This window comes from Protopterus annectens, chromosome 1.part1, assembly GCF_019279795.1.
Source record: "Protopterus annectens isolate FY-2018-M chromosome 1.part1, PAN1.0, whole genome shotgun sequence".
Taxonomy (NCBI): Eukaryota; Metazoa; Chordata; order Ceratodontiformes; family Protopteridae; genus Protopterus; species Protopterus annectens.
This window is the reverse complement of record NC_056726.1, coordinates 1712064734-1712091054: the sequence shown is the minus strand read 5'-3', so window position 1 is coordinate 1712091054 and position 26321 is coordinate 1712064734. Positions and strand designations below refer to the sequence as shown.

The window sequence follows — 26321 nt, the reverse complement described above, 5'->3', positions numbered from 1 at the left end:
CATTTGTTGACCGGGCTAGTCTAGCTGGATATATGTCCATTTTCAGTAGAGGCCCGGGGAGAAAAGCTCCAAAAGAGACAGAGGAATTTAAACAGAAACATCAGAAGAGCACTTAATTATTATTACATACAAGGATATAGTCAGAGGAAGTTTAACAGTAACATAAGAAGATTAATTGGTTATTATTACATACAAGAATAAAGCAATCAACCAGGTTAAACATGTTAGTTAAAAAAGGTACAGGCTTGGAAAAGGTGATCAAGCCTGGCTTCATTATGAACCAATTAGGTTTTGGGTTGGGTAGAGGATTTGGTGGGCCTGGGGCGGTTGCTATTAGTCTGGATTAGAGCAGGGCATAGCCATTTGGACTTTAGGAAATCTTTGAGGTGTTTTTGAATTGGTGAGGAGAGGTCATATGCCTTAGGTTGTTTGGGAGGGCATTCCAGGATTTGCCAATGGAATTAGCATAGAGTGCTTCGCCTCCCGAGTTGTTGGGTTTAATGGTCTGAACTAGTAGGCTATTGGATGACCAAAGGGATATAAGGTTGGAGTAGGGAGTGAATATTTTGTTCAGTGAGGGGGTTCTTTCTGGGTGGTTGATTGTTTTAAAAACCTCAGTAAGTTGGTTGAGTTTGAGAATGTTGGGCAGTTCTAGCCATTCCAATGTCCTTAGATTTTGGCAGTGATGGGTGCGATAGGGCATTCCTGTTATGAATCTGGCTATATGGTTATAGGTTGTGGATAGTTTGTTGAGTTCTCTCTTGTTAAGGAAGGAGAATACTGGGGATGCATAAAGGAGTGTGGAGAGGAGGTGGGTCCTGGCAATAGTTAGTTTGGTGTCTTGCGGGTTAGGAAGTTCTTTATTCTATACATAGATCCAAGTTTCTTGTTAACTGACTTGATGGTCAGACTAACATGAGTATCAAATTTAAGCTTGTTATCAATGGTCACCCCTAATAGTTTAGTGTGGGAGACAGGTTCGATTATGGTCCCATTGTTAGAGGATACGTGGAAGGTTGGGTTGTTGGTACTAGGTGGTTCTTTTCCTTGGGAGGGAATTGGTGTGGGGAAAATTAGAAGTAATTTGGTTTTGGTTGGGTTAAGTAAAAGCTTTAGTTCTGAGAACCACTGTTCAACTATGGAGAAGCAATTTTGGGTAGCAATTTGTAGTTTCGCAAGGGAAACATCCGAGCAGATTAGGGTGGAATCGTCTGCGTATTGAATGCAGGTGGCTTTGGGAATGATCGAGTGTAGACCATTTATAAAAAGGGAAAAGAGGAGGGGACCAAGGATAGATCCTTGGGGAACGCCGATGTTAGTTGGGAGTAGGTCTGATAGAGTGTTTTGCCACTGGACTGCCTGTTGTCTGCAAGAGAGGTAGTCATTAAACCAGTTTATGGTTGGTTTGCTAAGTTGAAAGTTTTCCAGCGTGTGAATCAACTGCTTGTGATTGACCATGTCGAAAGCTTTTGATAGATCTAGAAATAGCGCAGAGGTTATAAGTTTATTATTGCGGTTTTGGTTAACTGAGTCAACAAAGGAGAGAAGGGCAGTGGTTGTACTATGATGGGGGCGAAAGCCATGCTGGGTGTTGGAGAGAAGGTTGTTACGAGAAAGATGGGAGATGAGTTGTTTGTGAACGCAGCGTTCCAAGATCTTGGCTAGAGGAGATAGTATAGCTATTGGTCTGTAGTTAGATGTGTCAGTAGAGGACCCACCTTTATGCAGAGGGATAATATAGGAGATTTTCCAGATTGAAGGAATAGAAGCTTCAGAAATGGACCGGTTGATCAATATTGAAACAGGGTAGGCTATGGCGTCAGATGCCAATTGTAAGTAATTGGCTGGGAGTAAGTCTGCCGCTAAGGTGGTTGGTTTAAGTTTTTTCAAAAGGGTTCTAATATAGGAGGTAGATGTGGGTTGTAGGTTAAAGGAGGGTTGAGTTGGGTCTTTAGTTAAGGTTGTGGCCGAGGGAGAAGTGGTAAGCTGATTGGCGAGGGACTGGATGGTCTCAGTGAAAAATAAATTGAAAGTGTTGGCTATTTGTCCTGGATCTTTGCCCAAAAGTTTTTCAGGGATGGGGGTGGTGGATTTTCCCGGATGAAGGAGGTGATTGAACCCAGCCCAGAATTTTTTAGGATTATGTTGGTGTTTGTCTTGGAGGTGGCAGAAATATTGCTTTTTGTCAGTTTTAACGGCTGATTTGGTTGAGTTTCTAAGCTGTAGAAACTTGATGCGGTCAAGGTGGGTTTTGGTAGATCTCCATTTATGCCAGGCCTGATCACGGAGTTTGATTTTGTATTTGGTTTCTTTTGTTAACCAAGGTGCAATACGTTCCTTAGTTCTAGTAAGTCTCATTGGAGCGTGAGAGTCAAGTATCTTGAGGAAGATGTCATTAAAATATGACACACTCTCATCTAAGGGGAGAGTTTTAAGGATGGACCAATTGCATGTTTTGAGGTCAGCAAGAAAATTGTCTGGGACAAAATTCTTACTATTCCTAACTAGTCTGGTTAGGGGATGGTTTGAGGTCGGGCATTTGTGTTTTATGACAAAGGTAATTAGGTGGTCACTAAGGTCGTTTGGTAGGGTCCCTGCAGTATAGTATTTTGGAGTCTTATTAGTAAGAATCCAGTCAATGGTGCTCTCCTTTTGTTGAGCGTTTCCAATTCTAGTGGGAGATAGAATGTTTTGGGAGAAACCATGTAAGTTGATGGGGAGAGGATTTGATTTTTTGGAGTAGAGGGACCAGTCAATATTAACGTCTCCTAGTATTATAGTTTCTTGGGGATAGGTGGCAGCTAACCAACTGAGTATTTGTTCAAGGTATTCAACATTTTTGCCTGGGGGTAAATAAATTACTAAAAGATTAATACTTTTTTGGTTGTTAAGGCATAGCTTTAGTGAAATCAGTTCTAGGGTAGGACTTTTTGGGGGTTGGAGTGGGTGCATTATAATGTTCAAGGAGTTCTTAAACATGACAGATGTTCCCCCGCCCTTTCTAGTAATTCGGTCGGCCCTGAGAATGTTATACCCAGGTGGGATGATTTCTTCATCCTTAGTGGTAGGTTTGAGCCATGTTTCTGATAGACACATGATGTCTGGGGAGTGGGTTGCATGCATGGCATCCAGCAGTTGTTGGGTCTTTTGGCTTTTCCCGGTTAGGGGTCGCCACAGCGGAACTCCAGTCTGCTAATGATTGTCAGTAGATTTTTACGTGCTGAGTTGCCAGCTCTGACGCACAACCTTCAACAAAGGTACGCCCATTCACTCATGTCTCCACACAGAAGACGCTTTAGCTGAGAATCGAACAGGACAACGTCTTACTGTGAGGCAACAATGCTACCGCAGCACCTAATGAGTTTTAATGAGAGGAAAAACTGACAGAATAAGCTAGTCACTGTGCAGAAAGGATATCTGAGGTAAGATACAGTACATTCAGAAGAATTACATTAATAACATAAGTAGTTTAATTTACTAGAGATAAATACTACTTCTGGAGGGGTGAAGTAGTAATGATTGGTATGAGGAGGCAGTACAGAAGTAGCAGTAGAGAGAGCAGAGGATTAGTCAGGGTTGCAACAGGGACATAACCAGTGAGTTTTAAGATGTTTTTTGAGCCTTTGTTTAAAGAGCTGCAGGGAGGGTTGTAAAGTTAGATGTGGTGGCAGAAGATTCCAATTTTTTCCTGCAGTATTGGAGAACAAGGAGTCCCCTGCCAAGTTGTTAGACTTGCTTGTGCTACCAAGAACACCAGCAGTAACTTTCTTAAATTCACCCTAAACAAATCCATGAGTAAAATTGACTTTTTGAATGTAACCATAGCTAAGCAAGAAACTGGTCTAACCACCAGCATTCATAGGAAAGAATGCCATCGTCCCACTTATTTGCATAGGGAAAGTATGCATCCACAACATTTTTAGTAATATCATCAAGGGACAGGCTATGAGGACTTCACGTTTATCCTGTGATGACAAGGGCTTTCATGAGGGACTATGCCATCTACGGGATGAATTTATGGATAGAGGGTATGGACATGTGGAAATTGACAACGCATATAGTAAAACAAATGAGGAAAAAGGAGGGAGGGCTAATCCCTATTTTTCACAATGAAATGATGCAGTTAAGTAAACCGAGAGTAGTTCTGTGAAAATGCCCATGGTATTATTCCTTTCTGAGCCCTGACTATAGTCTCCAGTCCCTTAGTCTTATCAAACTATCTCTTGGCTGCACCTTCACCACCTCTACCGTTTCTAGGCTTCCCTGGAGCCTATCCCCATACTGTTTTTTCTTTTTAGCCTCACTTATCTTAGTAATTTATCTTCTCTCTTCCCCTTTCTCCACTTTCTACCCTTAGCCACCCACCGTTAGCCTGCCTCCTGCCCTTAAATTGCACCTTACTGATTGTTTTCTCTCCCTCTTGCTCTCGCCTGGTTTTTGTGTCTGCCCCGCTCCGCTCCTCACCCTACCCCCATATCCCACCCACCCCTAGGGGTCCTTACCTTATAGCTCTCTAGACACTCCCCCAATTCCCTTGCCCTATCACCATCCTTCATAGTAGTTGTCCTCTCCTCCTACCTATTATCTCTCATTACTCTCATCCCCTCCTCTTGCTACTCCAATCTCTACTATTTCACCTCCACACTACCTTCTAGTTTCCTTGTACTCCTATTTTATTTCACCTCTTTTAGTCATTTCTCTCCTAATCTTCACCCCTTACCTAGCCTAGCCACCCCTTACACCTGCTACTTTCTTCCAGCATCTACTTATTATTAATAACAACCTCTATACAGTTCTTGCTTTTCCCTTTTTCTTTCACAAATAACCTTACATCACTACTCATCTTATCCTAACACTTACTCAACACCATGCCTCCTACACTTAAACCCCTCCTCTCTTACATCCTTCTCTTTACCTTTATTCTAGCCTCTCTTTCTATAACCTACTATATCACCTTCTTTGAAAACAACTCTTTAAAGAAACAAAATCACCATCTCAAGCAAGCACTACCATCCTCTTCTCTCACTACCCTTAACCACAGTAATATAACCTGTTCCACTACTTATCTTCTACCAAAATACCACAGAACAACACATATGTCATTCTACCTTAACAAAAATATGCTAATAACTTGCTTAAATTCCTTAAATTCTTATTCAATTACAATCATTACCTCCTTTTACATGGAGATATACATCCTAACCCTGGCCCCTACACTAAGACCAATCCAAACACAAATAGACATCCTCTATCTATACCTCCACCTTGTATTAAAACATCTAACTCTCTTCTAATAGCTCACCTTAATATTAGAAGCATAAATAATAAAGTACATCATATCCATGCACTATTAAACTTGCATTCATTTGACATTTTATGTCTTACTGAAACATGGTTAAAACCCTCCACTCAGGACCAGGAAATTACCCCCCCTGGCTACAACATACTCAGAAATGACCGCAAAACTAGGAAAGGTGGTGGTATAGCCATCTTCTACAAAAATAATCTCCAACTTTCCCTCCATAATGAACTTTCACTATCAGACCCTAAAGCTGAATCCTTATCTACCAAACTCCAGATCAACAATAACAAAGCTATTTATCTAATTTGTATGTATCTTCCCCCTGGTAATAATACTCAGACCCTAGAAAACTTACTCAGTTCAACATCCAACCAACAACCCCAGGAAACCATAATACTAGGTGACTTTAACATTGACTGGATAACCTGCTCAAACCAAAACCCAACTAACCATATTAATCTCTATGGTTTCTCGCAATTAATAACAACTCCTACTAGAACCCATAAACAAAATAGAAAAGAAACAACTCTTGATTGGATCCTCACTAATAACCACCCCAGCATTTATACCCCGGGAACCCTTCCTGATTGTATCAGTGATCATATGCTTACATATGTCATAAGACAGAAAGTGAATATTCCACATACTCATAAACTAAAAACATCCTGCTCAAAAAAGTGCTTTAACCCTGATAACTTCCTTACAGAATTGCAAGCATGTAACTGGTCACCACTAACTTACCTTGAACTTAATAAAGCAGTAACCTACTTTAATACAAACTTTCTTCAAATCCTTGACCATCATGCCCCTTATCACACTACTAGAATGAGAACCAAACCTGCTCCATGGCTGTCTAAGCAAACAAAAGATAAAATGGTCCTTAGAAATAAAATCTGGACCAAATGGAGAGCCAGTAGATGCCCATCTGATCATCTCCTTTTTAAACAATCAAGGAATGCCACCAAAAGAGATACTGTTAAAGATAAAAAGGATTCTTATCTTCACCTTCAACAAGGTAGTCAAAATACCCCTCAAAAATTCTGGGCAAGCATTAATAAACTTCTTAAACCTGGACATTCACCGACTCCTACTCCTACAGGCTTTCACCCCAACAATGCTACACAGATCCCTGATGCCTTTAACAACTATTTTACAGAAGCCATTAAATCCCTAGCTAACTCATTACCTATACCATCTGTAACCTTACCAAAAATCTCTCTACCCTCATCTAGGGACTTCCAAATCCAACCCGTTGCCACATCCCTTATTTATAAGCTTCTTAAGAAACTCAAACCATGCACCCCATCTGCTGACCAACTCCCATCTGAATACCTACAAATAGCTGCTAAAGCTATCCAATATCCTGTATCTATACTGATAAATAGGACTATCACTGAAGGAACAATCCCCACCTTATGGAAAATATCTCATATAATTCCCCTACATAAAGGAGGCTCATCAAATGAACTCTCAAATTTTCGCCCTATTGCCTTACTTTCCCCATTAGCCAAGATAATGGAAAGATGTGTTCACAAACAAATGCTTAGCTACCTTCTACAAAACAAACTTCTAGCTAACTGTCAACATGGTTTTAGACCTTTCCACAGTACTACAACTGCCCTCCTTTCCTTCGCTGACTCCATAAATAAAAATAGGAACAATAATTCTTTCTCCTCAGCACTTTTCATAGATCTTTCTAAAGCCTTTGATATGGTTAACCACAATATACTTTTGGACAAAATAAACCTTTTTTCTCTCAGCCCACACTCTTTACAGTGGTTTAAGAGCTATCTCCACAACAGGCAACAAGCAGTCCTTTGGGAGAACAACCTATCTTCCCTACTCTCAGTAAATATTGGTGTTCCACAAGGATCTATCCTAGGTCCCCTTCTTGTTTCCTTATTTATCAACGACCTATATCTGAATATACCACAAGCCACCTGCATTCAATATGCTGATGACTCAACGCTAATCTGCACTGCAAAAAATATTCCCTCCCTCCAGTCCCTCACCCAAACAGTCTTCCAAAATGTGGAAAATTGGATTTTGCAACACTGCCTCCTCCTTAACCCCCAAAAAACTAAACTTCTCCTCTTTACTCCTACTCAAAAATCTCCCACTCCTCTCTTCACTATCTCTTCAAATAATGCAACCTGTATTAACCCTGACAAGACCACTGACTGCTAGGTGTAACTATTGATAACCATCTCAATTATGATGAACACATTAACACCACTGTTAAAAATGTCAACAAAAAAATTGGGACACTCTACAGCATTAAACCTTTTCTTACCCCTGAAACTAGAAAAACCATTGCACAGACACACCTGATCTCCACCCTCTTTTATGCCTCACCCATCTATACTAACTTATCCAAAAATAACACTACCAAACTCTCCATCTGCTACAATAGTATAGCCAGATTCATTACTGCTACTCCCTAAGAACTCATCATTGTCTTAATCTCAAACAACTAGATTGGTTAGAGCTAAATAACCAGTTATTCTATCAACAACTACTTATCATTCATAAGACCCTTTACTACCCTGAGGTAACCCCAGCCTTTCAAAATGATTATACCATATAGAAACCTAGCCACACTCCGTTCTGCTAATAAACTACTAGTATCACTACCTAAATCATATAATAAAGCTGGTGATTCATTACTTGCAAACTCAATAGGGAAAATCTGGAATCAACTCCCTCAAGGAATAACTAATCTAACCTCTACCTCTCTTTTCAAAAAACACATTAAAGAACATCTCAAAACAAAATGGATATGTCCGTGTGCTAATCCTGACTGAAATAATGTCCTCACTCTCCTAGTTCTTCCACCCTACCCCTCCTTACTTAACTCCTCTCTAAACTTTCAGGAGTTTGAGAGTTATTATCTAAGAACTGGGCTTTTGCCAGTTAAGTTTGTTCTGTCTGTATCCTGTGTTACTGTTACTTCTTTTATATAGTCTAATATAGTAGTATATAGTATAAGTTTATTTCCTATTATTAGTATTTGTTTTGTATTTGAAAATTTTTTCTTTTTTTTCTACCTTATATTTTGACTAATATTATGCCTAACGTGATAAATTGTTGTGCATTTACCTGTACTGGAGCTTTTCTCCCCGGGCCTCTACTGAAAATGGATATTGTGTCCAGTTGGACTAGCCCGGTCAACAAATGTAAAATAAAAAATAAAATAAAATAAATAAAAGTTATTACCTGTACATCAGAGGTGAATAGGATTAGGAAAGTGGTCAGAAGTAACTGGCATATTCTACAAACTGATGAGAAGGTAAAACAGCTGGTAGGCCAATGGCCTATTTTCATGTATAAAAACAAAAAGAACCTTAAACAATGTTTATGTTATCCTAAATGATATCATAATTTAGGGGTAAGACAATGGGGTACATGTAAATGTCAGGAATGTGCATACTGTGATTATATTGATCAGTCTACGTATTTTAAGCATCCAGAGACAGGCTGTTTATGGAAGCTTATTTCAACAGACTGCAATACACAGAATGTTATTTATGCAGCACACTGTGTTTTGTGCTTCAAATTTTACATAGGTAAAACTAAACGGAAACTGAGAGAGAGAGTGCGGAATCATTTGTGTTGTACGAGAAGAGGGAATGACTGTGGTGCATTAGCAAAACACACACTAACAAATAGCAACACACATACATTTGTATTTCAAGTTTTGCAAGTTGTGACTGACAGTGTGGGGGGGCTCAGTAAACATGACAGAAAATGCAGAATTACAGTGGATTTTAAGGTTAGGAGCACATAGGGGAATGGGTCTGAATGACCATGTACCCCTAAAATCAGTATTAAGGGCAAAGAAAATAGATAAATGTATTATTCTGTATTTTGTGTTTTTACTTGCTACTTTTTATGTGCTGTTTTTAGATGCTGTTGCTTTAAAAGTAAATGCCTTGTGGATCAATTAGGATTCTGCATTGTCATGTTAATTGATACTAAAATATAGTATAAAAGAAGTTCATTTGTTTTACTTTTTTGTCTGATGAAGTGGTGGTGAACACTGCAGAAGTGCTAACTTTTAATAAAACCTGTGGATTTTACAACTGCTGAGCCTTGCCTTTCTGCCTGTTACTAGCTGTGGTTTTGCTTGGAATTCATAATGATTTTGTTTTTCTCAATTATTTTGACAATTGTAGTTGATTAATATTTGGGTATAAGTGTTGCATCTTGAATAATTTATTAATTATATATAATAATAATTAATGCTGTGGGTGGTTATAATCCCCATCAAGGCTGTATTTTATTGAATGTTATATCCAGAAGTTTAGTCAGAAAGTCTTATGCTTTGTGGAGGACATAAATGGTTTATGGAATGCGCCTGTAAAAGTATGTTCAATGAATTGATATTTATTGTTTTAAGATACAGTATATTTTTAAACAAAATTATTATAATTAGACTATGCTGTGGAAAAGTGAATGGTGACTATTCATTTTATTATACCTTATCTTACAATGTAGTTCCTTCTAGCACAAGTCCCCTTTTTTAGCTTTTTTATATTAGTTTTTCTATCTTGACTTATTTTTATTCTTGGAAGTGTAATCTACTGCAAACTTACATTTGGCCATGAGATAAATATCTACTACAGAGAAATGTGCATTTTTCCATATCAAAAGTAACTAATAATGATATGAAAGTAATTTGTTGGAATGATCTTTTACAGTCATTATTGAACTTCACCAGTTGTTTTTTTTTTTTGTTTGTTTTTTTTTTGTAATTCATAGAGTGTGCCATTCATAGGACTGTATAAATATTTGCATAGCAGACATCAGTATCCCGTAGCATTCCACTGTAATAGCTATGCTTGTCTAATGGAAGTTAACAGGAAATTCTCAGTGGCCTGTGGTTTCTAGCAAACTCCAGATCCTAAGATTTTATAAATTTTGAAATGTGATTTCTTTAGTATAACTGCGTTTTACACAGCTATGTATTTCTAAAGAAATGCACAGCCACTGATATAATGTGTAAGAAGCATAATACAGCTTTTTTGGATCACTATTAATTTATGTCATCTTACTGTGCTGGTGGTGCTGCGGTAGCGTTGTTGCCTCATAGCAAGACGTTGTCCCATTCGATTCTCAGCTAGAGCGTCTTCTGTGTGGAGGCATACGTGAATGGGGCATGCCTTCGTTGAAGGTTGTGCATCAGGGCTGGTAACCCGGTACGTAAAAATCCACTACCAATCATTAGCGGACCGGAGTTCCGCTGTGGCGACTCCTAACCGGGAAAAGCCGAAAGACACAAACAAATTAATTTATGTCATCTTAATTAATAAAACATTTTCAGACAAGTAACAAAACCTTTAATAGTATGTTAAATGAATCATGAATCTGTTTAACCACAATAATTTTAAAAAGAAAATTCAACCAGTATTTTGAACACATTGGTTTTGATTTTTTATCCTTCTTTATTATTGCTTGTGAACCATAATAATAACATACTGATACAGTCAACCAGGCAGTTAAAAACACCAAAAAATCCTCCAAAAACTTGTGATAACAAAGACCAAAGGCTGAATTTAGTGGTAAAAAGTTTTATTCTTCACTTTCATCCAAATGAAAGACTTCCTCAGAACAACTTTCAGCAGCAACAGATCAGACTTTATATACCATTGCAAATCAATCTAAATAAATCAATTACTAATAATTCAAGAAAGCAATACAAAATATATGAAAAGATAACACAAAATGATTAAACTGCACTATTAAAACATATGTAAACACTGTTTTTGAACAAATGTAACAAAAATATTATTTGAATATAAAAATCCATGTACTACCAGATTAATTCATTTTCAGCATCCTAATGTTCAAAAAATATTTGAGGTTAATTGCCTCATTTAAACCTGGGGGCATGTCTGCTTTTAACCTCAATTGCCAAAGTGTTTCCTTCTGCTCAACAAGTTCCCTATAATTTCCCCCTCTTAGGTCTTTAGGCACTTAATATTTTTTTTTTACTTTCTTTACACACTAAATTGTGTTTAAATAAAGCATTATTAAAATATTTGCACTTTATAAAATATAAGCCTTCCTTTACAAGTTTTTCTAAATTTCTGGTGGATATCCCAACATAAAAACATTCACAATAAGAACAAACACCAATATACACAATGCCTTCAGTTTTGCAAGTAAAAACCCCAGAAACAGGAATAGTGTTATTCAAATGTTTCACACTTATAAATGCAAGTAACCTCAAATGTTTTTGTATTAGTTTTTGGAGGATTTTTGTTTTTGTTTTTCATAATAATAACATACTTCATAAATGCATCAGTGGCTGTGATTCAAATTTTCTATGTTATAACACAACATCTTTTCAAATGCAACAAATATTCAGCAAAACAATAGCATATATTACTTTGGACTGTAATATTGGATTTTGTCATTAAAGTTAATTGTGAAGACTGTTTTTAGCTGTTTTATTTATTATAAATGAAAATTATGATGACTGGCTTCTGATATTTCTGCTATAGACCGTAACAGGACATTAAGTTTTACATCTCCAATACAACTAAACCTTTGATTTATTAGCTGTGATAAAGTATAGCATGCCAATAATTTGTTACTGCAGGTATGGACTGTCGTACATAGTGCATGTTAAGTATTACAGAATATTTTTTGGCATACTGTACCAGTAACGCTCTCTAAGAAATAAGAAATGCATGTAATTTAATAACAAAAGCTTTTATTGTGAATATTTCTTTATTCAGCTTAACACAATCATTGTTTTCTCTTTCCAGGGGGCACCCAGTATGATAAAAACCATGCTATAATCATCAAAGCTGACCAAGAAAAACCTACACAGTTCTGGGATATTGAGTTTTTGTGAGGATACCAGCATATAGCTAAGACTGAATCCATCCACTTTTAATAGTGAGAACTGAATCAGAATATTCCACTTAGTTTCCCAGTATTTGGGACTCAGAAACAATACATTCTGTAGAAGAGTCTTTCAAACAGAGAAATGAATTCTCAAATTTTCCCAACGTGTCACAACTGTATATGGTTATTGTATATTTTTATATATAAATTGTGTATATATTACTTGTTTTGTCAATTTGCACAAATGAGAAAGCTTCATATTGAGTCTGTAAAAATAAGTCAAATACGTCTAGATTATAATTTATAATAGCATATGACCTAATTGAATGTAACATATCAGTCCTCATTGTTTTTTTTTCTGCTTGGTAACAGAGTTTTGCCATATATTGTCTTTTTATCCAAATCTACAGCTGTGGACATTACATTTTGAAGATATCTGAGAGATGTACAGAGAGCTATAATGGCTGAAGGCAACCAAAGTACACAGATCCTAGTATCCTGAACTCGTGCCAAAAACTATATTGTAATAGAGACCACCCTAATATCAAATGTATTGTACAAGTACTCTCTGCTTTTCCTGAATCTAGCAGTGGGAATTGTCAGTATAACCTGAAAATGCCTACATATTCTCTTAATAGCAGAGATTTCTGTGGAAAACAATGGTAATTCAAGCATGCCAAGTAATTTGTCCCTTTTGGAACAAATGCATCAGCCAATATATGGTCTACATATAATTACAATTTTTAGCAAAAAGTATTTTATAGATGTATTTTGAATGGATTATTAAAGCATTGCTATATGAGCTGCTGGAAAATATGAGGGATTGTTTTTTATTGTACTGAGTGACTTTGTAAGTATTTGCTGCTGTGCCTTACCTGCTATTAAGATGTGTTTGTGTGTATTTATATTATTAGTTGAACACATCAAGTTTCTTTCATCTTTATCTCTCAGGACCAAAGTTTAAATTAAGTATAAAAATGTTTTCAACCATTTGTCTGAAATAGTTACTTAGGTACCTTTTGTATTTCAAATTTTAAACAGCTATTCATTTCATTTGATCTTCTACAGTAAATGCAAGTAGTGGAATATATCTGAAATATTTGTAATTTTTTGAGTCTCCCTAAAATATAAGGCCAACCACAGAGGACAATGAATTCATGCAGGCAGTTTTTTTTTGTCTGTTTTGTCTGTTCAGAATATTATGCAAAACAGTATATAGTAAGTCTTCTTTCTTACCAAAAACATAAAAAATAATGAAATCCCAAACCACATAAAGAAAATGACTAGGAACTCCACTGACAGGACATATAGTTCTTTTATTATATCCGTTCTGGTACCTCGGCTTCTCGCCTTCTATTGGAAAGTTTTTAAACTCCAAGTATGACCCTATATATACCAATCCTTTCCAACAATAATTCAGTTAAATTATCCAATTAAATAATTACTTCATTAATTACATCATTGATTAAATGCCTAACTACAAAGCCAGTCTTTTAAGTACAGACTAAAAAAGTACTTTTTAAACTCACAATTATTATCTCTATAAAATGCAGTTTCATTCAGCCAAGGACTAGCAATTGATATGCAAACATTTATAATACTATAATTTTGCAGAAAAGTTTTTTGATTGTATTAAATACACCCAGCATAAAATACATCCAATATAAATACACCCAATGTTAAATATCTCAACAATATACAATAATGAACAACATTCTAAATAACCTTCATCTATGTTCATTCCTTTCACTCAATATATGATTTTAACATATGATAAAGTATGAACCAAAATTTTATAAACTTTATATATTCTTTAAATTAAATTTTCTAAATTTATTAAGTGTTCATACTGCTGTTAAATTATGCTAAATATTGAAATTCACTCCCTGAGGATATAAAGTATGAACATTAATAATCATACGACTCTCTAGTCTGTTTAACTGCTTTTTTAAATCTCCATCTCTGGATATGGCATGTGCCAAAATACTAAAAAAAAAAAAATTCTTATCTAACCCTTGATGTTTAGACTAGAAATGCATGGCAACTGGATTTTCAGGTTTTTGCCTTCTCACATCCTCCAAGTGTTCCATAATAAGTACTTTAGCCTTACTGGTAGTTTGACCAATATACCAGGAAGTTGGGTCACAGTCACATCCAATAATATAAATCACTCCACAGCTGTCACAATTATAATGTTCATTATGTGGTTTGGGAAGTCTTCTTTCTTTGCAATATTCTGCAAAGTCCTATTCAATAGTAGCCCTGATTTCCCTCAGTTCATTTTACACAGTACATAGTGCAACAATGACTTTCTCATACTTAATTTCCACAGTAGCCATTTTATAGGTTCATAGGTTTATACTAGGCTATCTGCCCTAAGGCATTTATAAGCCTAGCCCAAAGTTCCTTATGTTAAAAAATACTGTGCCCATTAGTTTGTTGTGCCTCTGTCCAGCAGTGACACAGAGATGATTCCATCTCCCATCCACCGGTCAAGATTTCTCTTGAACAGAGCCAGCGAGGTGCTCTGCCTCACATGGACCGGGATTTTATTCCACAGCATAGGGAGTCTCTGGGTGACAAATCTATCCCTCCAGCATGTCCTATTTATATCTGTGCTAAGGTTTAAGTCACTTGCTCTAGTGGATCTGGTAGATTTGGATTTTTTGAGGTGGAGCATGTCCGTTAATTCTGGGTTGGACATGGCCTTGTATGTCAGGCACAGGTCACCTCTGAGCAGGCGGCATGCGACTGAATAGAGCTGGAGTTTATTCAGTCTGGCAGCATATGACAGATTTTGGAGTCCCTTTATCCTTTTGGTGAGGAACTTTTGGGGTCTCTCCAATTGCTGCAGGTGTCGGGTGAGATACATCCCGAATGGGGCATTGTACTCGATCATTGGTCTGATAAGTGAAGAGTACAGGGGAACAATAACCTCACTTGATCTGGATGTGAATCCCTTCATGATCAGGTGGGCAATGTAGAAGGTCTTTCTAACCACTTTAGCAATGTGAGTGTCAAAAGAAAGGCCACTGTCAACCTGGGTCCCCAGGTCCCTGATAACCTCTTCTGTGCTTAATGGATTGCCACCTATATGGTAGCTTGGGGATACCTTGTTTTTCCCAAAGGGTATGACTATACATTTTTTGGCATTTAACTTCAGGCCATGCCTCTGGCACCTGTTATCAGTTTCCGTGAGACCCCTTTGAAGGATATCTGTGTCCGATGTACTTTCCACTATGGCACCCAGTTTGCAGTCATCTGCAAACTTTGTCAGCCATAGTCCTCCTATGTTTGCCTGTACTTCTGAGAAGTAGATGCCGAACAACAGGGGGCCAAGGACTGAGCCCTGTGGGACACCACTTGTGACCGGCTTGGAGTCTGACATGGCGCCAGCAACTCTAACCCTGTGGGTTCTGTCCTTTAGCCAGTTTGCAACCCATCTTGTGACATATGGGTTTACATTTAAGCTGGTAAGTTTCTCTATAATACCCGAGTGGGGTATTGTGTCGAAAGCTTTGCAAGGTCAAGGTAGGCTGTATGGACTGCCTTTCCTCATCAATGGCCTTGGTGACTGTTTCGAAGAAGTCGACCAAGTTCAAAAGGCATGATCTGCCCTTGACAAAGCCAAACTGGGTTGGGTCCAATGTCTGCATGTCCCCTATGTCTTTGTTTATGAGTTCCATTATGATCCTCTCCATAGCTTTGCAGACCAGGCTTGTTAAGCTTATGGGGAGGTAATTACCAGGGTGGAGTGGGACCACAGTTGCCGTACGCCACTCCTTGGACACGTATCCTGTGGTAAGGCTAAGATTAAACAGCTGCCTTATATGCAGGTTTAGTTCCTCGTTGAGTTCTAGCACACAGCCGGGGACACCATCTGGTCCCATTGATGCTGTGTTTTTAGCTTTAGAGAGAGCAGCTTTCACCTGCGCATTTGAGATGTCTGGGAGGCTACACTCTGGGATAGTTCTCTCCTTTGGGGAGAGAGTTTGCACTGAACCTGTCTGCCAGTATGTTGGCAATGTCTGTGGGTTCAGTGATTTTTGTATCATTTTGGACTAATTCTATATCTGGGAGTTTCCACCCAGGTTTCTAACATAGCTGAAGAAGGCCTTATGATTGTCTTTTGACTCTATAGCAAATTTTCTCTCAAAGTTGGCCTTGGATGATTTTATGAGTGGTTGTATTTTTTACTAATAATGATCAAGGGTGTCTTCTTTTATGGATTTTGCTCTATCATGTAACAGCTTTCTCCTCTTATTGTAAAGTTTGTTTATGGCTGGGGTCCACCAGACTGGACGCTTGCCCTTGGTGGAAAGAGTCTTGGTTTTATTAGGGATTGCCTGATCCATGCAGTCCTGGAGGTGTTCAGAGAAGGCATTTGTAAGGGCTTCAGAGCTTGGGTTGTGGTTTCCACTGGCTCAGGGGCCTTGAAGGATACCACACCAGTCTTGAGTAGTGTGAAGTTTGCTTTAGAGAAGTTCTTCACTGTGGTCTTTTTGTTTGGGGTGGGGCGGATGTGGATTTCCAGTGAGATAAGTTTGTGATCTGATCTCACCAATGAGGGATATACGTGGAGCATTTTGTCCCCATGTTTGTGATGATGAGATCTAGTATATTTTCTCCTCTTGTGGGAACGGTGACTAGTTGTTCCATGGCATTTGAATTTATGAACTCCAGGAACCTTTGGGCTAGAAAGTTGAGGCTTGAGTAATGTTCCCAGTCTATATTCGGGTAGTTGAAATCACCCAATATAATGGTGTTTGGAGATACATTTATACCCTCCAGTGTCTTCAGGAAGGCTGTGTGGGGTTCCTGAGTTTGAGAGGGTGGCCTGTAGCATGCTATAAATTGTAGAGCAGTTTTGCCTATGGTTAATTGCACCTGGATGGTTTCCAATCCTTACCAACCTGGAGGTGTGGGTATCCTTGATGAATATGGATACACCTCCTTTTGTGGTGTGGTCCGGGTTTTGGGGATGATATGAGGTAAAACCTGATAGTGCCGGGTGCTCTCAGGAGCCTTGAACCAGGTTTCAGTCACAGCACAGACATCGATATTCTCCATACTGAGAAGGGCCTCATTTTGAGATTTAGACTTCTGGCATTGAGCAGCATTACCCTTAGTTTCTTCCCATTTTGTTTTCTAGGGTGGTAGGTTTAGAATTTGAGCCTTGCCTAAAAAGGCACTATGGGGTGGCAAGAGCCTTAGCCAATATCCGAATCCCAGGGTGACAGGTGCAAGCCATCCCTAGCATGGCTTGTCAAGCATGTCATCCCAGGCAGACAGACACTGGATCCCCTTTGAATGACACCAGAAATTAAGCCAATTGTTAAAGCTGATCATCTTGTCTCTATGTTGTGGCATCATTCTTGGTGAAGGAAGGATACTGCTCACGGTCAGGGTCATACCTGCCTGGGCTACATAATCAGAGAGCTCCTCTATGTCTCTTTTCATGTAGTCCAGGGAGGTACATCTCAGGTCGCTCACACCAGCATGGACAATGACTGTGTCATATTTGTACTTGCTGTGGAGTGACCCGAGTGCTTGTGTTATGTGGCGGATTCTAGCGCCCGATAGGCAGCTTACTGTGACCCTCTCCTTGTTCAGCCTGGTGAGTGGGACGTCAGTGTGTCTGACTATGGAGTCACCTATGACAAGTATGTTTGGTGTTGTATTTGGCCTTAAGGGCTGTGACTGCTTTGCACACTGATTTTGTGGTTTATGTGTTGCCTGTGGTGTGTCATGAGGTGGCAGTTGCTTGATGTCTGCTTTGGAGGCCTCTGCTGTTTAGGTAAATTTTTGCTCAGAGCCTCCGGTATGACTTTGTGTGTTTATGTGTTTGATTCATTGTTGTGATAGCTTTATGTGAGACTGGTTTTGTGGTGTGTGTAGTTGCCTTCTCCTCCTGTCTGGTCTTGCCAGTCCTGAGTTGAGAGAGCTCAGCCTCCAGTTTGGCTAAATAGCTGCATCTCTCGCAAGTATTTGTGTTATGTGGGAGGAGGAGAGGGTTGTCAGTGTACATGAGGCAATTGTAACATTGCCTCAAAATTCCCAAATTCACCAACTGGACAGGAGAGGACACCAGCATCTGGCCCTTCGACATGCTAGAGAAATTTAGAAGTTAGTGTAACTGAATAAGAGAGGACTTAGTAAGGAAGTGGGTACTCCTGGGGTTGCTAGTGAGGGACTTTGTATAATACAGAAGTGCTAAACCTGAAAAGAAGATGCTTTTAAGACAAGTAAAAGCTTTTAGGAACAAGTGCTGCGCTGTTTACTTAACAGGTATACTGTTTTGATTACTAGTAGAGCAGTTCTAAGGGAAAAAATGAAGAACAGACTTTATGGAGCCAGAAAAAGTTTACCCTTGTTAAACCGGTGCTGCCCGATGCTGATCTAGTGGCAACTCAAAGCACTCTAAAGCGTGCTTGATAGCAGGGGCTGGAAAGATCCAGGAATTGACCCAAAACGGCCAATAAAACTACAGTTTCAAGTCAGTAACCACTCCCATGGGGGGCAGGGAAGCAGCTCAATGTTTTTCACTGCCATTGATCAACAGAGAGACTTTCCTCTAGCCCAAGCAATTATGGCCTCACAGAAACTTACAAAACAGTTCAAGAACAGCAAGCCTGTAACTTGAACTTTTTTAAATCTCAGAAAAGTGGGAAAAAAGCAAAAATTTTTTTTTGTTTTTGTTTTTTCAGAGATAGCAGAGGTTCGCAAGTAATATCAAGTTATAACAGTGCAGTAAATGACCCCACACAAGAGTGCTAGGTCAAAGACAGAAAATATGCAAGTTTTGAGAAAAAACGATTTTAAAATTAAGTGCAAACAGGAAATTCAGTAAATAGCTTTTGGTTGTGCTCTAAATACAGCTACTAATGCAGAAATCAAGTTTAACAAGCCAGAAAATGCTCAAACTAGGCAGCTATGCAGAAAAACTTATCAAATAAACAGAGAAAAAATACTTAATCTCAAAAGTGGCTCCTTTCTTCTCTCAGCGTTTTCTCCTCTTGGTGGGTGCTTCACCAACAGCCAACAAGCCTGAAAAGACGCCAAAACCACGAGGCAAGTAGGTTTTAAGAGAGGAAGATGAAGGAGTTTTGGAAATGACCCCTTTTGGCCAATAAAACTACAGTTTCAAGTCAGTAACCACTCCCACGGGGGGCAGGGAAGCAGCTCAATGTTTTTCACTGCCACTGATCAACAGTTCTTAAAACTTTCTTCAGTTTATGATCACATTTACCCCTGCCCTTGCCTTGCCTTGTATTCTTGATTAAAGAACCATTTCACTAATTCAGTTAATTAATTAATTAATTAATTAATTAATTAATTAATTAATTAATCAACTTTAATCAAAACCTTACTGCTCCACATTATTTTATAAGTGAGGAATGAAAAATCCTTATGGTTTTAATGGTTTTGTGTGTGTGTGTGTGTGTGTGTGTGTGTGTGTGTGTGTGTGTGTGTGTGTGTGTGTGTGTCTCTGAAGTATTATATTATTTTTCACAGAATTATGAGAACTTAGATGTCATTCAAGGACTGCTCTTATTGTTACATTAAATCTTTTAGAATTTAAGATTTCCAGATTGAGAACTGATCCCTGTCCCAGTTAATGCTTGGAAAATACTGTGCATGATATGCTACCAGTCTTACTTCTTGGACGGAGATATGAGTGCATCCACAATATTACTGTTAGATTGTGGATTAAGAAACTAAGTGAACTTGAAAAGGGCCACATTTTATATTATGTCATTGATAATATATTTAGAGAATCTGCTTTTCTAATTATCTTAGGACTGTCAATACTAAAGCCTGATGAGGTGTACACTGAACTGCATTACATATAATGTGGCTTTTACCTACTTAAAATTTTATTTAAAATGATACCGCAGCACTGTGTTTAGATAGCTGTGAACACAGTAATCCTGTGCTCATTATAACTTTAAGAAGTATGGCATATAGACCATTGCAGCTCTGAATTATTAATTTATTATTCTAATCTGATCTGGGAGATGGTCTTTCAGCCCCAGCTTTGATGGCAGTTTATTTTATAACCAGGAACTGATGCAAATGAGGAAATGGTACTGTAAAACGTAGACAGAATATTCCAAATATGTTGCAATTTAATCAACCATCAACTGAGAAAACTACTCATGTATCAACTCATTCACTCAACTTTTTCTGGAATTCATAAATTCCAACACCTTGCATCAGCTTTTCCACACCCCCACCAGGGGCAGCAATATCCTGGACCTGGTCATTACCAATATGGATAACTGGTGTTCCACACCAAAGGTCAACTCCTCGCTGGTCAGATCCGACCACAATCTAATCACCCTAGACATCTATATCCTACCCCCACCCCCATTAAGGAAACCACCATCAAAAACTACTCCAAAGCCAACTTCATGCTTCTTAAGACAGAAATGTCAAACTTCACGACACCCATGCAGACGGAAAATAGAGGTACAACTGCTGAATCTTACACAAATGCACTGCAAAAGCACATACATGAGTGCATGGATCGTGCCATCCCCAACAAAACCAAGACGCTATCCTCCAAAAAAAGGAAGACAATCTGTGGTCCCATGCCATAAACAAGCACTACAACAGAAAGAAGAAGCTGTTGCAAAAAAAATAAATAAAATCCCAAGATTGGAGTAACTCCCTGGTCAGCCTCAGCAAGAAGCTGAGATCCCTCATAAAATCTTCCCAAGCCAGTTATGAAAATAAAATCGCCACTGATTCCAAAGACAACCACAAAGCATTCTACAGCTATGTCAAGAATCTCAATGGCAACACTCAGATCTGCTCTGAGCTACAGCACAATGGCACTAAATATACAGAACCAACCAATATTACCAACATCCTGACAGATAGGTTCAGTGCTAACTTTACACCCCTCTCACCCTCCAAAGGGCCCATCTTAATACTAGAAGAATGCAAAGCCCCTGTAATCATGGTTGAACAAGTAAAGACTGCACTCTCCAAAGCCAAGTACACATCATCCATGGGACCAGACAACATCCCAGGCTGAACTACAGAACAAACTGGTACCCCACCTAATTACCATGTTCAGTCATAGCCTCACCTCAGGCTATGTGCCTACTGAATGACATACAACAACGGTTATCCCACTCCACAAAGGGGGTGCCACCATGGACCCCGGAAACTACCACCCCATTAGCCTGATGAGCCTGGTCTGCAAAGCCATGGAACATATCATATTGGAGCTTATAAAGAAAGACATAGGTAACCTCCAAACCCTGGACCCCACTCAGTTTGGGTTTGTAAAAGGTAGATCATGTCTACTAAACCTGACTGACTTCTTTGAAGCAGTCACTAGAAGCCATAGACGAGGGCAAGTTAGTGCACACAGCCTATCTTGACCTTGCCAAGGCTTTTGATACCATCCCCCACTCTGGAATTATAGATAAACTTACTAAACTGGGCATAAATCCCTATGTCACAAGATGGGTAGCCAACTGGCTCACTGACAGAATCCACAATGTAAAAGTAGCCAACACCAAGTCCGACTTCAGACCAGTGACAAGTGGAGTACCACAGGGTTCGGTCCTAGTTCCTCTCCTGTTTGGCATCTACTTCTGTGAAGTGCAGGCCAACACAGAAGGTCTTTGGATAACAAAGTACGCAGATGACTGCAAACTGGGATCCATAATAGAATCACCTAATGATGTAGACATTCTACAAAAGGGCCTCACACAGACAGATGCTTGGTGTCAAAGTCATGGCTTCAAGCTCAATGCCAAGAAGTCCATTGTCATCCCCTTTGGGAAAAACTTGGTACCCATGAACTACCACATAGGCGGTAGCTCACTAAACACTGAAAGTGTGATAAGAGACCTCGGGACACAGGTGGACAGTAGTCTCTCCTTTGATAACCACATCACCACAGTAGTCAGGAAATTCTTCTACATGGCACACCTCATCACAAAAGGGTTCTCCTCTAGAAAAAGAAGGTCATGGTTCCTCTCTACTCATCCCTCATCAGACCCATTATAGAGTACAATGCCCCGTTTGGTATGTATCTCACAAGACACCTTCAACAATTGGAAAGGCCAAAGAAATACCTCACTAAGAGGATCACCTGCCTCAAACAGATGCCATACGCAGACCATCTCAAAAAACTCCAGCTCTACTCCATCGCATATCGCTTACTCAGAGGTGAACTCTGCCTAACACACAAAGCTATGTCAAACCCAGAGCTGTTGGACATGCTACACTTAAAGAAATCCCAATCTCTCTGAACCACACACTCGAGGGACATAAACCTTGTCACCACAATAAACAGAACATGCTGGAGTGATACATTCCTGTCCCAGAGACTTCCCATGCTCTGGAACAAACTACCCATTCATGTCAAGAAGCTCCTCATTGGCCCTCTTTAAGAAAAATCTTGATGACTGGATGGGAAATAGAAAATTCACCTCGAGGATCACTTCTGCAGCACTGCTTGACAGGGGCACAAGAAAATAACTTTCTTGGATGGCAAAAGCCATGGAACCTTTTTGGTTAGGCTTATATAGGCCCCAGGGCCGATAGTCTAGTACCTACCTATGACCATATGAACCTATTCTGTAGTCTGACAGCTACCACATATGTTTAAGGCTGTGGGCTGTTAAGGAGCAGCTTCTCCTTGTACACTGTTTGTTTCCCTCAGCCTTTGCCTACTGCATCACTTTGAACAAGTTACTTAACCAGGCAGTGCTTTTGGGCAATTGGGATTTTGGGCAAGTCACATTAGTAGTCTGTTGCAATACATGCCTAGTAACTACCTATGAACCTAATACTGGACTACTGTCTACAGAACAAAACATACTTCATGTTCTATTCTGAAGTGTAATAATCTTGGTTAGAGAACTTTACACTTTTAATTACCTGTCAAGAGGGACACGGTTATGTAATTTCAGTTGTAACACTTGTGTTGCAAAAACATTCAGAATATAATGACAAGTATGCCACCATTAATTTTACATATCAATGCAGTATGATAGGTTAAGAAATTAACATAAAAGTACATATATTTACTTTCAGAATGACATCTCAAAATGTCATTGTTCAGAAATTATTTGAGTGATCACAAGAAGTCAATAGTCATCAGTGGCCCCCTGCATACCCAACCATGACAAAGGAGTAGAGAAATTATAAGCCCCACCAATCAGATCACATTGAAGTCAGACAACTGGCTTTTTCCCCTCTAAGGAAAGCAAACATATGATTTCTGCATAGTCGAAAGAAAGGATGGTGGTGCACTTTTCTTTGTAATATAGAGAAATATATGCAGCATTCTGACTTTTTTGCATTGAAGTCAAAGAAACCTAGGTTGTGTATGTGAATGTCTGAGCATACATGGATGTGTGTCTGTGTGTGTGTGTGTGTGTGTGTGTGTGTGTGTGTGTGTGTGTGTGTGTGTGTGTGTGTGTGTGTGTGTGTGTGTGTTTATCAATGTTTGGAGGTGGGTAGTTAGGTATCAGGGATTGTTAAATTAAATCAGTCTTGCAGTGCCTTTGCATAGGGTGCATGCAGTTTGAAAAATACATTTGCACCAAGTTAAGACAAATGGAATTCAAGTTTATTTGAAGTAAATCAATTAATTAATGCTGATGTGTCCCAGTGGTCTATATACTTTTTGTATGAAGTGTTTACAGAGTTGTATGCATCTGCTTGGCTACTATTTAATCACGTGGCTCTTTGTGCTGTCCTGCTTCATAAGAGCTCTGGTAAGGAGGGGAAAACCTAATTTCTTAAAATATTTTTTTAATATCTGTTTTGTTTTTTAATGGCATTTTAAGGTGGTTACAAATAGGTGGTATTATAGCTAGCTTTTATTTGTTTCTTTTACCCATTCCCTAAAATACTGTAGTTTTAGCCACCAACCCTTCTCTAACTGAAAATATAAATATTGTAAATGAAATAGTAACTGGAGAAAAATCAGGTCTCGCGTATGTGGCCCATTTCATTTTTAATGGCTGTCAATGCCATATATCACTCAATCTGTTACATCTTGGACAAATCATGGATAAACACCATGGATAATGTGTAGAAATGTGGCAGAATTTAAATGTAGTAGAAAACAGGTTGAGTCATTAGTAATGACATGCATTATCTAAATTCTTTAAGTAACACACCGAATGAATACTACTTTGAAATGACTTGCACTATTTCCTCTTGTTTGTAACTGCAAATCCTTTTTTAAACAAATATTACTTGATTTGACATTTGCGATAAATTTTAATAAATAAATGCTGTTGATGTAAATACCTGTCACGGAATCTCTTTCCACAATTCATTTGCAGGCTTTATAATAGCCAGTGAAAGAATTAAAGGACATTATTTTTATATTTTCCAAAGACATTCCATAAAATTTTAAAATTTCAGTTGTTTGACTCCTGGATTTGAAATTGCAGAGATGTTATTGAATTAGGCATTTGTTGTGACTGAATACTAATACACAGTACAACTAAATCTTTTGGTCTGGGATACAGAGTCTACTATTCAGTGGAGGATGGAGTAGAAATGGTGGAGAATCATGCAGACTGTCTTCTTAAGTCAGTGAATGATGTCATCAAAAATCTGTGACAGACTTGTAATCAGACTCCACTGTAAAGATGGCCCAGTCTTCAGGATCTCAATCAATGCTGCAGATATAAAAAAGGGACATTCAGGCAGTAGTTGCAGGATATCCTCAATAAAGCAGGACAAAATGAGTAAGTCCTGACAGTGATGGACCTAAATTAACATGCAGGCAGGCAGAACCAAATACAAGACTATTCAGGAATTCTGTCAGGTAAACAGCTTAATGTTGGTCAACACATGGTTCACAAAGACAGACTCTAAAAAGACTGCATGCCCAGCATAAGACTTTCCTCAATTTAAAAAAGGGGATTTACATTCAAATCAAAGATTGCAAAGTCAAACTAATGAACTAGTCAGCACACAGGGTAAACTACTGGTGGTCACAGTCAGCTGGAACTTGAAGCAGTAGTCAGAGAAGGCTTTAATGTCAACAGAGACTAAGGATGACCCATGATGTAGAGATAAAGCCATGAATACATCCTAGATGACGTGTATGATTAACAACATCTGTGCCATAGGGACATAAGCAGAAGAGGATGAAGCGAGTGAGCAGTTTCCCATCCTGGGGGAGGGAGGCAGCTTGGCTCTCTGCATTGAGAAGACTTGCAGCAGGAAGACCCTAATATGCCCACATTATCATCAAGATGCTGCCTTGGGGATTTCCCATGTGCAGAAACATGTTTGCACATCCCAAGGCAGCTATAGATGAGTATGCATGCTGTTGAGTGGGTGAGGATATGGCAGTACACAAGATCTACACACTTGTCTACTCTCTAGCATGAGTCTTGCCTAAACTGGGAAAGACTAGGACAAAGGGCTCTTGGTCCAAAGGAAGAACAGATTAGTCAGCTTGGTACAGGAACAGGAGCCATTGCTCACTCCCATCAGCCTGCTCTGATCATGTCCCTCCAGAACAGGTGTTGCCAGTTATACACATGTCATCTGGGATTTATTCAGGGCCATTCTTGCAGACCCCCCCCCAAAAAGAAAAAAAGATCAAGGCTGAAGACCTAGAAGAGGACTGCAGCAGAAAAGAGTTCAAGGAAATATCAACTTCAGTAAGAATGCAGAAATACATGGAGCAGAAGACAAATGGAGATGTCTAAAAAAAAGCATGTGTGAAGACTATACATGAGATTTCAGATAGAGCCAGGTATGGGATTAAGAACGATAAGGAAAGACAGTTTTAGAATGCAAACGTCAAGGAAGCTGTCAAAATAAAGGAGTGGAGGGAAAGTGGAAAATTGAAAATCAGACCAGGCTTCAGAGGAACCCTTTTTGGCTAACAAAGTCACCAAGAGATCAGTCACAATGACAAAAAACAATGTGTCAGATAACCTTTAACAGATTTTAAAATGTCACTCAACCGATAGCACAGATAAGCTCTATCGGTCTGCAAACTGCAGCAGAAAGATAAAGAAGATAGTTAGGCGACACCATCCAAAAGAAATGCCATCAACATTATCTTCGCCAGTCCACAGGGCATCAAGGGCAGGTGGATGCAGTACCTCAAGAAGGTACTGTATGGAGAAAACCCCACAGAAGCTGTTCTTCCACATGC

General features: G+C 39.0%; 1 protein-coding gene across 1 annotated transcript in view; it reads left to right on the top strand.

Annotated features, from left to right (window-relative positions):
* Nucleotides 1-13818, top strand: part of CRYBG2 (crystallin beta-gamma domain containing 2) — a 1696066-nt gene extending 1682248 nt beyond the window's left edge. Inside the window, exon 22 of the mRNA XM_044084069.1 lies at nucleotides 12076-13818. Coding sequence (XP_043940004.1) covers nucleotides 12076-12164 — 89 coding nt within the window. The 3' untranslated portion in view covers nucleotides 12165-13818. The remainder of the gene's footprint in view (nucleotides 1-12075) is intronic.
* The last annotated feature ends 12503 nt before the right edge of the window (nucleotides 13819-26321 follow it).